We start from the raw sequence: 16,952 nt of genomic DNA, 5'->3' as shown, positions 1-16,952 counted from the left end.
TTTTGAAAATTGTTTACCTTATTTAGCTTTCTCATTTTCTTAGAAAAGTCAGAAGTTGAACTATTTTCTGCATGATCGCTGAATGCTTAAATCAAGTCCACAATACATTGGACTTGAATAACACAAACCAAAGTGAAGAGTTCAACTGATGTCTAGAACAGATAAATGTTTGAAATAACAGCAGGTTAAAATATGAATGGTTGATGGTTTTGTCTTCAATTATTTCCCCTTTCTTACGTTTAAGTTATTGGCAAAGAAATGCTGTGTCCTATGCATAGGATATTCTTACCATTGGAAAACACTACTAATACCTTGGTACTTGAAAGCAAGTCATGGTGGACATGCAGATTATTACCACATTTGAAATCATAAGACAGACATGGTTTTTTTTCCAAATGCTTTGGCTGAATCAAGTAAACAAATGAAACCTGAAGATTTACTTTTTTTTTTAGCTGTGTTCTGTCTATTTCCTTAGATGCAAACTTAGGAACCAAAATCACATGCTTTTCATGTTGATTTTTCATTAAGTTTTTTCCTTGTCTTTGTATCTTCCATCAAATTTAAGTTCATAACTGGAGAACTGGCTTCCCATGGCTTGGACAGGTATATTCTTCACTGGGTAATAAATTGTCTGGGCGGCCAGGCCTGGAGAGTGATGGTGAATGGAATTGCATCCAGTTGGTGAGTTGGTCACTGGTGGGATTCCCCAGAGCTCAGTATTTGGCTCAGACCTGTTTAGTATCTTTATTGATGATCTGGACGAGAGCATTGAGTGCACTCTCAGCCAGTTTGCAGGTGACACCAAGGTGGGTGGGTTGATCTGCTGGAGGGCAGGAAGGCTCTACAGAGGCCAATGGTATGGGCCAAGACTCCAAAAGGCGAAGTTCTGGGTCCTGTGCTTGTGTCACAACAGTCCCGTGCAGTGCTAGAGGCTTGTGGCAGAATGGCTGTAAAAATGCCCAGCAGAAAAGGACGTGGGGGTGCTGGTTGACCACCAGCTAAACCAGCTAAGCCAGTTTATGCCCAGGGGGCCAAAGAAGGCCAATGGCATCTTGGCTTGTATCAAGAATAGTGTGGCCAGCAGGACCAGACCATGATCATCCCCACTGGACTCAGAACTGGTGAGGGCACACCTCAAATCCTGTGTTTAGTTTTTAGCCCCTCACTACAAGAAAGATTTTGAGGTACTGCAGTGTGTCCAGAAAAGGGCAATGGAGCACAAGTCTGATGGGAATTGGCTGAAGGAGTTGGGGTTGTTTAGCCTGGAGAAAAGGAGGTTCAGAGGCGACCTTATCGCTCTCTACAACTGCCTGAAACAATGTTGTATGTGGGGATTGGTTTCTTCCAAGTAAAAAGCAATAGGAAAAGAGGGAAAGACTTCAAGTTGCATTGATGTTTGTGTGTGTGTGTGTGTGTTAGATTGGATATTAGGGAAAATTACTCCACTGAAAGAACAGTCATTGGAACAAGTCCAGCAAAGTGGTAGAGTCATCATACCTGAAAGTGTTCAAAAAAAACATAGATGTGCCACGGGAGGACGTGGTTTATTGTTGAAGATGGCACTGCAGGGTTAACAGTTGGCCTCAGTGATCCTAAAGATCTTTTCTAACTTTAATGATTCAATGGTTCTATGGAAAACTGATTTTTAAAAGCATTACACTGTATTTTCTAGGTTGGTGATTATCCCTTTAGAAGTCTAAATTGGACAGAAGCATCTTCCTCCCTCTCACATATTGGAATAAAGAAAATAAACTGAAGTTAGCCAGAATTATCTTAAATATGAATTCAGATCTGAGAATAGGAGTAGGGCCATTGCTGTATACCGTTAGATTCTAAAACTGAAAATTGAGAAAAAAACTAATACTTTTTTCATCTGCTGTTTCTAATGGTGTGTATTGTCTTTCAAGGTGTCTGTTGGATATTGTTACAAGACTACACATTATTTTGAAATAAAAGGCATTAAATAATCCCTGTGAAATTTGCAAGAAAAAGGTTTCCTTTTTATGAAAACACAATATTAATAGATAATAATGTTAGAAAAATTACTCTATTTACTAAGCACTTTTTGTCAGTTGTTTTATTATACATTTATTCAGTATGATGCATGACTTCTCATTTTTATAGTACTGAAGCAAATGCCAAAATAAAAAGGCAAATAGTCCACTTAGAGGGGGATAAAAAGGAACTGAAACAAACCAAGTAAATCCCACACCTTGAAAGTCTAAAGAGTTTAGTCATTAGCACTTGGAATGCTTTCTGTGTTAGCTGCAGGAATTTCACAGTGCTGACACAACTTCAGATGGTGCACTTAACGCTTGCTAAGTCATTTGCACATTTTTATCTGTTTCAGCTGGCATCACTGCCTTGGAAATCTTCAGTTTAACTTTTATCACAGCACACAGGTATCAGGTTACAGAAAGTGTGCCTGGTTCTGGAAAAACAGTTTGACTTGACTGCAATGCAGAATCCATGGAATTTATGTTTTTTTCTTGCTGAGTTAATTTGTGTTGCTCTTGTGGTGTCCCTGTGAGCAGACTATTACTGTCGAGACTTCTGCCTATTCAAAAAAGTTCTTCAAGAAGGGAAATGTGGGAAGGAAGGTCATATAATTCTTGTGGGGATGAGAAGAGGAAGAGGGAGGAAGATAGAAGTTCAGTACCTGCACATTGTCGAGAAAAAAATCACTGCAATAAAGTTATGCTGAAAAAATAATTGACTATGTATACTGATGGATATTGTTTATACTGTCTATTAAATTCAGGAGGAAAATTAAAAATAACTGTAAAGGAAATACATAGCATTTTTTCAAGATACTGGGCTTTCCACCTCCTTTTCAAAAAAGGTGCAAGAGCTCCAAAAAGCTTTTCTAATACATTATCCATAATTTTTCTATTTTCTAGAAATTGTAGTGCTAATAGAATTCTGTGAAATTCGTTTACAAATACTTGTGTAGCAATGCTATTAAAATGTTTTTTAGCTTTAGTTGAACATTCAAAAAGTGATCCAGGTTAAATTCTGTATGAACTAAAGAATAGGTTTAAAGACTCAACAAGAAGTTTGTCTTAGCCAGTATGACTAGAAGTACACTAATACTCAAATTCTTCAGAAATAGTTATGACAGTTAGTGGATTAAACTGCTTTAAAAGTCATTCTTATTCCTATTTGTACCTTTTTTTTTCCCTAGACTGTAATACTGTGCTACTTCATGTGCATACAAAATGAAATTAAGACAGTAAAATAAGTTCTGCCATGACTTAAAATGGATTATATGAATGTTACCTTACAATGTGGTGTTGAAAAGAAACTCATACACTTGTAATTCAGTCATGCTTGTGCATAAGGATAAATTTATAGTGTCAAGAGGTAAGTATTTTGTGGCAAACAAATCCAGTTATCCAGGTCATTCCAGCAACTTTGAACTGATGAGTCATTTCACACAGATCTCGTATAGGTTTGTTTGACAGTTTCCAAAATGCTGTAAAGGCAGCTTTTAAGAATTGAGGAAAACCTATTGTGGATTATAATTTCAGTCATTCAGCTAAACTGTTTATGAGTAAAACGATTGTAAAAATTTAGTTACAAAGGCATTGCTGCTTTCAAAGGATTTGTGATTAAATATTTATTTCTGCTTCATTTAATAATTTAGGGTTGCCAAGCATAAACAGGCTTTGGTGGCCTGAAATGACTTTCAATTCAGCTAAATAAATAAAAAATATAGTAGCTCAAAATAGTTATTCTCATGGCAAGTTTATTTCTCTAGTTATAAAGAGTAAATTTATATCTGTGTATCTATTTTTGTAGATTTCTTGAAATTACCTAAGAAAGTATGATGTGCAGCAAACTCTTTAGCTTTATTCATGGGCATGAAAGTTAGTTTTGTTTTTAGAAACTCCATATACAACAAATACTATAACAGGATTTTTGTTTTCATTAATTTGAAGTATTTCTGCACTTCAGTAGCTAAACCACTGAAACAGCAGACAGGTCTTGGTAGCTGTGGTGACCGGAGGTTTCAGTTTAACTTTCTGCCATTTTCTGGTGGGATGAAATGCGACCGATGAAGCAGGTTTGTGGAAGTTATGGATCACTAGAAATGTTCTTGTAGACAGCACTCTATTCAATAGTAGTTTAAAATTATCTTTTATGTTTTTGTGCAATTAGTTCTGTAACTTGTATTTCTTAAATGCATAGTAAGGATTATCTGTTACTATAGCCCTAGATTAATTCTTATGTAGAATGCTGGTGGTTTTATGAAATTCTAATATTATCTATGAAAAAAGTTGTGTTGATTTCTATGTTTAGAAGGGCAATTTGTCACTAGACAGAAGTTATATCAACTAATACAAAAAACATGACTGCTGAAATATCTGACTAGAATTTTTCTTTCTGTTGAAAGCTAAGTGCTTTCTCATTCATAAAGATATACATGGTTTTCTCATAAGATTGATTTTCCATGAAGTAGGATAGGACTGTTTGTATTTTGACGTGAGTTTTCTTTTACATATTTATTAGAAGAGAATAATCGATTCAATAGCGAACTATTTTTATAAAGACTGCTGGATATAAAATTGAAACTGTATTACTCAGGTTTACCAGGAAAACCATACTTTATTCTCTTTTTTTCCCTAGGAATTATATATCACAGAAAATACCTTTAGTCTAAGCACAGAAAAACTTTTCAGTTGTCCCATTGCTTGACTGAATCATCTCACTTGGGCATTATTTTCTGTGAAAGTAATTACTTATATATTTATTTGAGTTGACATCTCTGGTTTTTCAGGTATTTTTTAATAGATATACATAAATGTAGAAGTAATTTTAAATGGATTGTTCATGTAGACTATTCTCGTACGTCAAGATAAAGATTTTTGGTATTTCACTTTTCCATATATTTTTTTCCTTTCATAGAGAAATATTCTCTTCTTAAAGTGGTCTGGAACAGTATTTTGCATTTTTATGTTAATGCCACCTAGCATTCAGTGTGATTTTTCATATTGCTTGATATTTTGGGTTAATTCTAACATCTTTAGAAAAAACTCCACAACCTTGCTGAATTTAGGGACCAGATAGGATCAGTCCTGCTCTGAAAAAAAAAAAAAAAAAAGATAGGAGATGTATACACAGTGCTTGGGGCTATGCATGACATTTAACTTAGTTAAAACAGCAAAATTAAGCCAGGAAAGTTCAAGCATAATTAAGATTATTTTCTTTTAGCAAAGTCCAGAGAGAAATATTATGTACAGAAGCATTATTTTTAAAACTACCTCTTACTGTCTCTAAAATATTTACCTTCTGTAGGTTGATTCTTTGGGGGCTTTTATTTTTTTTTTTTTTTTTTTTTTTTTTGGTCCGTTGGTGTTTTTTTTTTTTTCCTTTCAGAATTCCACACATGTCATTGGTGTCAAAGTTTGTTAGCTACATGTCTCTGAGAGCTATAATCATATATACAAGTGTGTTGTGTTTTGCTGTTTTTTCTGAAGGGCTTGTAAAGATCATATCTTTACACCATTAGTTTTCATGTGTTTATGTTTCACACATGTAAAGGAGATGGAAATTATTAGTGTCTTACTGCTTTTGTAGAAGAAAATGAATGAGAAATTCCACATAAGAAAAATACCGTGATATTCTTCTAAATATATTTTTTTCTAAAATTTGCCACTGATTAGCAGTTTGGATTACAGCACACACACCCACATGCCCTTTGCCGGATTATTAATGCCTGGAAAATCTCTCAAAGCTCCCACAGTGTTCCTGTACTGGGTCTTTCTGTCATGAAAGTAGCTCACATTGGTGACCACAACAGTGCTCTGTTTAACACTGAACATTCTTGAATAACATAAAGGCCTTTTCTGTTTCCACTCTGCCCCTCTGAAAGCAGGAAGCTGGGAGAAGACATGGCTGGTGGAGCTGGCCCAGACTGGCCAAAGGGGCATCCCACTCCATAAAACATTCTGCTCAGTGATAGCAGCTGGGCAAAAGGAGGAGGACGGGCTGGGAGGGAGAAATATTGGTAGTTAAGACATGGCCCTGTTACTTCTGCTGTTTTCCAGAAGATGGCTGGGCACCTGCCTGCCAGTGGAAATTAATGAATGAATTCCTTATTGAATTCCTTCTGCATTCCTGTGACAGTGAGCAAGCCATCGGGTGGGCAGTACGTGGTATACAGGGCCAAGCCACCACAGTTCCTTAGTAACAACTGGGGAAAAAATGGACAATGTAAAATTTACTAAGAGCAAATGTTTCACATCAGTAAAACTGAAAATACTTGACATTTCTCTTCTAGCTTTCTTTGAACAGAAATGATGCTGCACTTTAACCATATGGTTTAAATGCTACTCAATGTGTGTGCTAGTTTTTCTAGTACAGGTCCCTGGGGAAGGTAGCAGAAAGACATCACAGATTTATCTGTAAGAAGGGCTTTGAAATTAAAAATTCCAACAAAACAGTGTTGTTTCAATGTCTAACACAGGAACTGAATAATATCTGGATTATGGTGTGCTAGTTTTTACCATGGGTAATTGAATTACCTATTTCATGACAGCTGCTTGATCAGGGATGAGTTAAATTTTCTGGTTTTGATGTTGTTTCATACAGAAGCATATTTAATCCCAGGGAAAACCATATATAGCTAGCAAAGAAACAATAGGTTTTTTACTATACTATTAGCTCAAAATGGACAAATGTGTTCTTCATGTGGAAAGATTGCCAAACAGGAACAGTTAATATTATTGTGTGACACCACAGCTAAACCTTGCTTCTTGAAACCAAATCCTAACAGACTTCCTAAATTTAACTAAGTAAAAGGAAAATTCTAGTCAATAATTTACTCAAACTTTGGATTGTTTTGATCATGTTGCTAAAACTAACCAGTTTGGCTTTTGAATAACAAAGAAAATATTTAGGTTGTTTTGTCTGACTGAGAACTAAGCTAACCCTTTGTGATATTCATGAAGCCCTATTTCAAATAAGCATTAAAATGTGTGAAAGGTTGTTCAGACTATGACCTTTTCAAAACTGCTGTCGCTATGATGCACATTTCCTGCTCTTCCTGACATTGGGTGATGTGTTTGGCAGAATAGAGGATTGCCTGCTGTGCTGCAATTGAAAAGCAATCAACCATTTGAATAAGGGTCCGTGTATCTGTGATGAGGCGAACGTGTAATTTGTTTCCTGCTTTGTGTTAAAGAAACTCTTTTTGCCACTGGTTTGGTGTTAAATGAATTATAAACATTTTTCAAAATAAAGATAATATGTGAGAAAGACAAACACAGCTAATGCTAATCAGAGCTAAGGATTTAATTGAAAGTAATAAATTGCTGGCTTGAAACTGCTCAAAGACATCAGCCTATATTTACACTTAGAGCCAGCAGTGCTCTTAATCCAAATCTATTCAGCTGTATGTGTCAGACCTGTGTGCATTTTCCATTCCCCTCGTGTGAGGCAAGTAGCATGTCTGGAGCCCACAGACCATTTTATAAATTTAATGGTTGCTGGTCAAATGTAAGGAGGGTGATTAATGAAGGAGATTTGTGCAAGGTTTAATATTGTGCCCAATAATCACATCCTAGCAGTGAGAGAGAATTGGGCAGCTCCTTCTTGCTTCCCATGAGGATGAGGGAAGCAAGGATGGTAATGTCACCTGAGGAAGCTGGCAGGTGAGGTGGCACACAAACCTTGCTTTATGGGCCCAGGGCCAGAGCACTGCTCGGCACCGCTGGGATGGTGAAATTAAATCTGGTACAGGCAGAAATCTGAACAGGCACCTCACTGGAGGAAAGGCTCTGTAGTAGGGTTGTCACAGGCATTTGCTCTGATATCAAACAGGTGTTTCATAGCCCTGTTGGTGAGGAAGAAAGTTAACAGAGGCAAGAACACATGGAAAGCCTTTGTAATTGCAGAAAGCAAGGGTCAGGCAGCTGCTGAGCCTGCTGATGTGAGCACCTGGCGTGGAGCAAGCCTATAAAGGGGTTGCTACAAGGATGAGGGAGGAGCCAGGTGAAGGCTCTGGAAAGGGGGAAAAGTTTCTGCCTAATAAGCAAAAGAGATTTTTGTGTAGTTCTGGTTGTATTGTGACTTTTCCTCATTTTCTTGTGTGGTGTTTTTGTTCTTCGTCTTCAATTTCATTCAAGTAAAGGAGGTATGATTTGATTTTTCTCTTTTCTGAGGAAACTAATTTCTGTGAATTCTGCTGAAGATGGCTTCTAAGTGCTGGCAAGAAAAACAAATTCATATGATAAAAGATGCTAACCTGACTTTTTCTGGCTGACAGATACACTTTTATGGGAGGTTTCAATACTTCAGGTTAAAAGCTAGGCAATTCAGCATTTACAGAGCTCCCTGATATTACTTGGTATTATTTTGTTCTCCTTTGTCTTACTGTAGTTTTGTAAATTATTTGCTGTAAAGGTGTGGCGCTTTCTCCTAATTTGTTCCAACTTATCTTTAGAGGGAAATAAGGAAGTCACTTTATTTGAATAGAGACTCGTTATTCTCTTAAGTGTATTTAGGCTTGATTTTAAGGTTGAAAAAATCCTGTACAGTCATAAAGCCTGTGTCAATTTCTGTTAGTTTGTCTTCACTGATAAATACTGAGTCCACCAGAAGACCTCAATCACATTCTCTGGAGGTGTAAATCTTTACAATACTTCCAGTGCCCCTACTGGGAAGGAGAGAGGAAGGGTAGATGTGTGTCTGAGGGCAGATGGGGAAGGCAGGAAAGAAGGAAGGAGACTACAAGACCCAGCCAAAAACTTATTTTACACACAGGCAGAACAGAGTTTTGTATAAGGCACTGGACTTTACTTGCCTGGTGCTAAAAGAAAACCATGCCACAGCCTGATAATGGTGAGCCATGTGTAGGTTTTCTTTCACTCCTGCAGGCAGGAGCAGGGCTGTGGGCTGCAGCTCCTCATCTTCCCCTGCATGGCTATGGGGCTTTTGTTTGTCCTTGCTTCCCACCCTCCCATCTTTGAGCCACTAGTTCTCTTAAGTTTGTTAAGATACGCGTTATGTGGTGGAAATTCATTACTATAATCATGATATTGGCAAATTTTAATTTTTTTTTTTTAAATTTACTCTCAAATAATCCACTCTTTTCTTTAAATTTTGTCCTCTGCCCAAAATATTCCTAAGCAAAATAAAAAAGTCTAAATTTCTGAAGAATTTAATATACCAAGAGTCCTGGATAATGAGTAGTGCAGTGAAATAAAAAATTGTTAAAGAACTGTTGCTAAAATGCTACAGTTCAAAAATAGAAAAAGTCTAGAGCTTTAATATTTATGAACAGATTCTCACAGGTCGTACTGGGGTCTTGCTTAGTGTTAATGCCCTACAAGTCTTAATGGTAGGTGGTGATAAATCTTATTTGCCACTAAAACCTGAGACTACACTGAACACTTACTAAAATAAGGATTACAGTCTTGGTTGGGCCTTTCATAGATAGTGTATTAAGCAAAGATAACAGCTGTAGAGGTGGAATTGTAATTTAAAGAATGTTTTTAAATAGAAGAGAGGGGAATGGGACCACAGGTCTTTTGACCCCAGAAATTACCATCAGTTATTTGCCCACAAAATGTCAGTGTATTGTCTTGAAAAGTAGCTACCGCTTTGTTTTCCCTGACATGTGGGTGATGCAGCAAGTTAGGGGTAGAAGCCATGGATGTAAATTATGTTGTTAGGGAAGTAAGAAAACAGTCTGAGTTTGTGAGAGTGTGCTCAGCACATAGAAAGCACATAGAAAGTGTGTGTGTTCCAGCCCCGGGCCAGCTGTAGAACATGGTGGTTCACACTCTCATGAGTTTCCAAAGTTACACTGTGCAATGTTTCTCTAAACTGATTAGATAAAAGGATAAAGTATCTCTGTGTATTTCTGCAAGTCTTTTGCATGCTAAAACATCAGCTTAATTCCCAGATGTAAATTAATCAAGCTGTGACCTACAGCTTGCTCAGTTGTGGATGCTGTTGAGGTATCCTTTCAATAGGCAACCTGTATGGGGAATCCCAGCTGAAAACTTGAAACTGTTTTTTTGTTTTTTCTTTTTAAAGTTAAAACCATTTTACTTTTTCTACTGTCTGAAAATAAAAACTTCTGCCCTTCAGTTTGGTATCTCTTTGGAGTTTTAAATTTCAAGAGGATCTGAAAAATCAATGTGACTGCTTTGGCTGTTTTGGGTGTAATACATTTTTAGTGATAGTTCTTAAAGTGAGTTGGTTTTTTTTAACTTAAGGCTGTGATAATTTGAATGTTTCTTGACTTATTTTCAGATGGAACAAAGTACATTTTGTTTCCTGTAGTACTTAGACCGTCTCAAAATGTGTAAATTATACTAATTTTTTAGCTGAAAATTCAGAGTACGTGACTCATATGGGTACATGCTTCCCTGTTTTTGTGTTGTGGCATTTGACAAATTTAGACTTGCCTATCATCACATAAGCAATAACAATTGCTGGAAAAATATTTGCATTCATGGCAAAAATATTTGCATTTGTCATCTCAAATTACTGGCTTTCAGTCTCTTAATATTGAATATGTTGTGCTGCTTACCTTCTCAACTAAATTACTGAATTATGTCTAAATATGGCATCCTAAGTTTTTCTCAGGCTGATTTGCTTTCTAAAATGTGTGCTTAGATAGAACAAGAGCCTTCTGAAACACTGTGTTTGTGATGATGATGGTGTCCTGAATGGGTGCTGCACCCTAAGCAGTTTTATCCCAGGAGACTTAGCTACACTGACATTCAAGAAACCCAACCAAACAACCAAAAAAATCCCCTAAAAAAATCCCAACAAACTGGAAAAAACCTGACCCATTATTAAGGTATCAAAAGTATACCTCCAATAATAATGTAATAGCATCAATTTCCTGATGGTGACTGAAATAGTCAGCCATTCATGGATGGGCTGCATGTCACATCCCATATTGGTTTAAAATGTGGTTTATTTTACCTGTAGCTTAGCAGCACTTCTATTCCAAGATTAAAATTATGGAAGTGCCTGTTCTGGAAACAAAAAATAAAATTCAGGAATTGCCAAATATAGTGATTTTTTGCAACTTGGACTTGAACAATAAAAAGCAGCAGAAATTGATTTTACTTAAGCTGGTTTTTGGTTGTTAATTTGGGTTTTTAAACTTATATCTAAATCTATTTCTTGGTATTTCTCAGTACCTCTTTAGATTGATTGATTTGTTTACATTTTCATAATTGGGTGCGTATTTAGTTGAAATTTATTGTTGTGAGCATTTTGTCACCTGTTTTGGAATTGCATGGATTTAATTAATTTTTTTGCTGTGAGTGATGTACACTTCTGTTTTTTCTTTAAATATGTGCTGTAAACACCACATAGCTGCCCCTTCTCAGTGCAGAACAGTGTCTGTTAAACATGATAAAACTTGTGGCTACAACATAATGCTGGCTGAAGGCTTTAAATTGTATCTGGAGAAAGAGTCCTGCTTCTCTTGAGGTCAGTGGGAATTTTACCACAGACTTCAGTTGAAGGAGTTGCATATGCAGTGATGTATGCAAATTTATGTATTGTTTTGGAGTAGTTAATGGTTTAAAATGAAGACATATATAAAATATTTCATGATAAATACAGTTTTTCATTAAGGCAGAAAAGTTGCTTGTTTATTGCTGTACGTAATTGGTATATGTTCACAAATACCAATATTATAAATATCAATATATGTAATGTAAATTATTCTCCCTTATCTGAAAGAAGGTGTTTTGCATTCAGGCATCAGATTCAATTATCGTGCTAAGATGAAGTCCCAAGAGACATCTTAAATGAGTTCTATTTTCATAACATACAGCACAATACATTTTTGAGTCACCGCACACCTCTCAATAATTCAGAGCAGTTGTCAGATGGTGTTCTGAGATCTTTATCTTCAGTTCAGAAAGCATGAATAATAATGGTGTATGTACTTTGTCCTCAAACTGTAACAATTCCATCACTTCAAAGAAGTTCTTACATTCTATAATGTGAATATATGACTTGTGCTGTAAAGCACTCTTGGGTACTCCAAATCTTTATTTGAGATTAGGTTTAGTACAAGAAAATAAGGGAAATTGGAAATTACATTAATTTCTGTCAGTCAATGTTTGTTGCTCACATATAGTGGTGATACATTGGCACAAGGAGGAATACTTTCAAAAACTTATGGGAAAAATTTAATGTTGAATAGGGTTTTCCTGTTTCAGGTCATTTTGGTGCATGGGTAGGTAAACCCACCATCAGCTGGGTCTTCACATGTGTATAAAAATCACTGTGGCTTAGTTATATCAGCCATACAACACCTGAGGTGAATATGTAGTCCTCTCAACTTTGTGCTGAAATTGTTATCAAGTGATATAGTGAAAACATGTCATTAGAGCCAAATGTCATGCTTGCGTGCTTTCTGTAGTACATTTGTCTGGAAAATTTGTGCCATGTGAGAAAGTAAGAAATCAAAGCGTGGTTGCCTAATAGACCCATTGGCTTCAGAAGAAGAAGTGGTGAGATTTTATGTCTGCTGCGGAAGAACATAAATTCTCAGTAGCTTGAAGAAATATGCATCAAGCCATTGTATTGACATGTTAGCATTTTGCTATGCAAAATGAATCTAGAATGATCAAATTACTACCAAATTATGCATTGTGATTTGCTTCTTCATGTATTTTTATATGGATTAGCCAAGGATGGATACAGCTAGGATGTGAGGATAAGGAAAGTATTGCAAGGAATTGGAATAACAGGTGTTTGTTCTGGACATTGGGAGTACAAAGCGAGAGAATAAAATCAAGCAACTGTGAAGGGCAGTGTCTATTCTGGCATTTGGAGGCATTTTAGTGTTTTTATACATATTTTATGGCACAATTATGTTATCAGAAAACCTATGTATTGATAATTGCAGTTGACAATTCTGCTTTCACGTTCACATCTTTTTCACATCATAAACTAACTCTTGCCAAGAAGCCAGTTAGTTCTATGGCAGTCAAAATGGAAACTGGGCATATAATTAGGAAATAGTACTGTGCACTGAACTTCCCCTTTCACCAAGAGATGTGCTACTGACAACAGTGCTTATCTTATATGGTGGCAGCAGCACAGATAGGATAGAGAGCAGACACATGGCTTTGGTAGCCTAATGTAGACAATCCATTTCTTTATTTTAGGAGCAGAAGGAACTGAAAGTTGTGGCCAGCAGAAACTCCTCTGTTTCTACTGCAGCAGTCTTAAAGCTCTGTTTGCCATCCAAATCACATTTGTCATAATTGAAATACCACTTAGAGGTTCATGTGACTCCTTCTAGCCACCATTCACTTGATATATCAGTCCTGTTCTTCCATGCTCTGTTTCCTGAAATGTCATTGCCACCTCAGAGGTTTGGTCATTTTTTGTTTAAATTCCCCATATTGATTCAGATCCCTGATTCTGCTTTAGTCATTCTCATGGATCAGTCTCAATGTGTAAATGTCTATTTTGTCTGCCTGTCAGAGTTTGTGGAGCTTCTGGAAGATGCTATCAATCACGTGGTTTAGATTCAGGTAGCACAGAGTTAGATTCAATCCTTAAGGGTCCCTTCCAATTTGAGACCAGTCCTATGGTCCAAATTCTAAAGAATACATTGTTCTATTGTATGCAACAGTATAGCAATCTTAAGGTGACAAACTTCAATATACATTGAAAAAATAATGATTTACTATGAATTTTTTAATGAAGAGTAACTCTTGTTACTAGATCTTGTTCTAAATTACAGTTACTGTATGACAATGATTAAAAGTATAAAAGTCATGATAAGGAGACTAAATTTTTTAATATCAGGCTGACCTATATTTAATATTAGTCAAGGATGTAACAAAAGACATGGTCTCACTTAATTTACTCAAATCAATCCTTTTTGTATCTTGCATGCAATTAAGCAAAATGTAATTCTAAATAAAAAGTTTTTTTTTTTTTTCCTCTTTCTAAGGGTATTTTGGTCACGATGGCCATTTTGGATCATGTGAAAACAAGTACTGTGGTCTGGGCAGGCACTGTGTTGTGAATGGGAAGACTGGCCAAGCCGAGTGTCTGTGCATGGAGTACTGCAAGCCACATTACAAACCTGTGTGTGGGTCTGATGGAGAATTCTATGAAAACCACTGTGAAGTGCACAGAGCTGCCTGTCTGAAAAAGCAAAAGATCACCATTGTACACAATGAAGATTGTTTCTTTAAAGGTAAGCATGGCTGAACAATATCTGGAATATTGCTATCGGGTATGTGTTTTCAAGCTGTTCAATTAAATCTCTATAGTGTCTGCACTGAGTGTATAGTGAATACATGACTTGAAATATTAATACAGTAAGTACTGCACTCCAGAGATACCTTATGGATTTTTTTTCCCTTTTGTTTATACTCAATGCTCTAGGCATTTAACCTGAATAAACCAGTTGTCTCTTAGAAACTAATCTATGGCAGCTTGCCTTACAAATGTGGTTGCTGATCTCATTCATCTAAATGCACTTATATCCCAAAGCCTGAAGGATGTTAATCTTTGTTGCAGGAAAAATAGAATTTAGGATTTCAGAGGAGTTTTGGAAGGTTACAGGACGTGTGCTCATATTTGGTGTTGAAGTTGATAGATCAGCAGCTTGTTAATGGCTAAATGGGTCTTTCTTGCTTTGAATTTGGATAATGAAAGGTTTACCTGTGTACTCATCAAAGCACGCAAGATTAATTACTTTTTAATCTTTTGAATGCTGAGATTCCAGCCCAAATTCTGAGAGCTACACCTTATGCTAAGCATTTTATGCTGCCAGTGTCAACAATTGCAACATGCTCTTTTTTTGTATAATATGAGCACACCTTGCAGGTTTCTGGAACTGTGCCAGTGCAGACTTTGAATATTTATGACTACTTTGACAGATTTTGAGTGTGTTTTCACTGGTTAAAAAAAGGTGGATGGCTTTGGTGGGAGGGGAATTTTTTTTTAAAAAGGTCTTTTTTTATTAGTCTTTTTAGTGCTTCCTGAAAACATGATAAACTCAGCAAGTTCATAAAAAAATGCTGAGGTACAGGTATCCATAGGTTAAACTGGATAACTGGGAATGTGGAAATCTTCTAACAGGAATCCATGTATAAGTAATAGCAAAAGTTTAACTTCGTTCAAAACTAACTCTGGTCACTGTATAAAATTGATCTATCATCACAACATATAGGTCTTAAGTACTTAGCATGTGTTCTGAGGTAGTGGAAGATAAAAATGGGATTCTAGGAATATAATATATAGTAGGGAATGGTTTGTGCATTAACAACAAAACATGAATGCTTCCATCTTAACAATGGCAATCTCTTTTAAAAAAAAATGATACAGTAATCTGGTAGAAGACATGACAGTAGAAAACAACAGAATTTTTAAATTTATGGGGCTAATTTCAGTTCTTTAGTATGGTGTATACAACAGAAATAATTTCAGAGCATGTGTGGGAAAAAATATAGCATTGCTAGATTTTTTCATCTTAGAAAAGGAGAGATTTATGGAAATGAGACAGTACTTCAGGTAGAAACATAACCCAAAGGTTGCCTTAAGTTTTGTTGGCTTATCTGTATGTTTTAAATGTACCATGCTTCTTTCACAGTTGTTGTTGTTGTGGACAATGGAGTATCTGAATGATGTTCAACTTCAGACACCTAATTTAGATGCTGGATTAAAAAAGTTAAAAAGTAGATTTTTCCGTTAGTCAATTACAGTCTTTAGCAAAGAGTTAGGGTATCTGACGGACTTTGTCTGAGATGCCATCTGAAAGCTGTTATTTATCAAGATACTCCAGTTTTCTAGTTTGGGCTATAACTACATGCCTAAAAGTAATGTAAAATATTTCATTTTCCTTCTTCTTTCTCATCTTATGTTGACTTCAGTAGTGTTAAACATATGAGATGGGAACAGTTATTTTTCTTTATCTTATTTCATCTATATGGGCCTTATCAATCTCAATTTCTTCTATGTTAATTTCACCTGCTTCATTGCTGTAGTAGAGCACAGTGCTGTTAAAGCATTGCTGCCTTTTGTGACTATCTTCCAACATCTTCTACCTTTTGTAAATATCCTCCAACATCCACTATGTATATGTGGTACTGGAGGCAGAAGATGTCAAGCTATTTTTATATGATTTCTTTCTTTTACTAAACATTTCTAAGCTAGCCACTAGTAGGTTGCCTTCAATAAAGCTGAAGGTTCTGCCAGTTACAGGTCAAAAAATATTAAAAAGCTAGTAGGAAAAACCCCTTAAGAGTGCTTCTCCTGGATAGAGAAGGTGAACCCCATCACTACTGATGGTGTCAGAAGGGCACTGCCACATGTCCTCCTTGTTAGGAGCACAAGTGATCTCATTTCAAGGAGCTGCTTCTGAGACCATAAAAATTCAAAGAAGATCAGAAAACCAATATTCTGAGTGCTTTGTTTAGGCTTTCACAAAATCCTTTAGAAGAGGCTAGGCTGAACTGGGGCAGAGTGTGAGGGGAAGGAGTGCCTGCAAGATGCTATTACATGATAAGGTAGTCACTGTCAATAATGACTATATAAAGACTACTTAACTATTTTTAATTTCTGGTTCAGTGCTAATCATTGATTTTCAGATCAAACTACTGTGTGCTTAGCTGGTGGTTTTTGGTTGTTTGTTTTTGTTGGTTTTTTTTTTTTTTTTTTTTTTTTGTGTATTTTATCTCTAACAAGGCCATGCTTTGAGGTATTTGTGTTTCAAATCCTCATACTGGGTTCTCTGTTCTCTCCTCTTCAGGGGGAAATATTTCTTGATACAGAAATTTTAACTTTTAGATTGGGTATGGAGCTCAAGATGAGAGGAGCTGAGAAAGACACCTTATTTAGATGAGTAAGCTTACCAGAAAACACTAGTATTCTGCATCTGGAGAACAAAATTTTTAAAGCTAATGTTCTATATACCCAACTAACATTATAATAGTAGCTAGGTA

General features: G+C 36.2%; 1 protein-coding gene across 3 annotated transcripts in view; it reads left to right on the top strand.

The window, feature by feature from the left end:
* Positions 1-16,952, top strand: part of FSTL5 (follistatin like 5) — a 252,130-nt gene that overhangs the window by 47,119 nt on the left and 188,059 nt on the right. For all 3 annotated transcript variants that reach the window (XM_041479939.1, XM_041479938.1, XM_041479937.1), the window contains exon 3: positions 13,952-14,200. In XM_041479939.1, coding sequence (XP_041335873.1) covers positions 13,952-14,200 — 249 coding nt within the window. The remainder of the gene's footprint in view (positions 1-13,951; positions 14,201-16,952) is intronic.

The sequence above is a fragment of the Pyrgilauda ruficollis genome, unplaced genomic scaffold (genome assembly GCF_017590135.1).
Source record: "Pyrgilauda ruficollis isolate IOZ18807 unplaced genomic scaffold, ASM1759013v1 scaffold5, whole genome shotgun sequence".
In the NCBI taxonomy this organism is placed as follows: Eukaryota; Metazoa; Chordata; class Aves; order Passeriformes; family Passeridae; genus Pyrgilauda; species Pyrgilauda ruficollis.
This window is presented reverse-complemented; position numbering and strand designations above follow the sequence as displayed.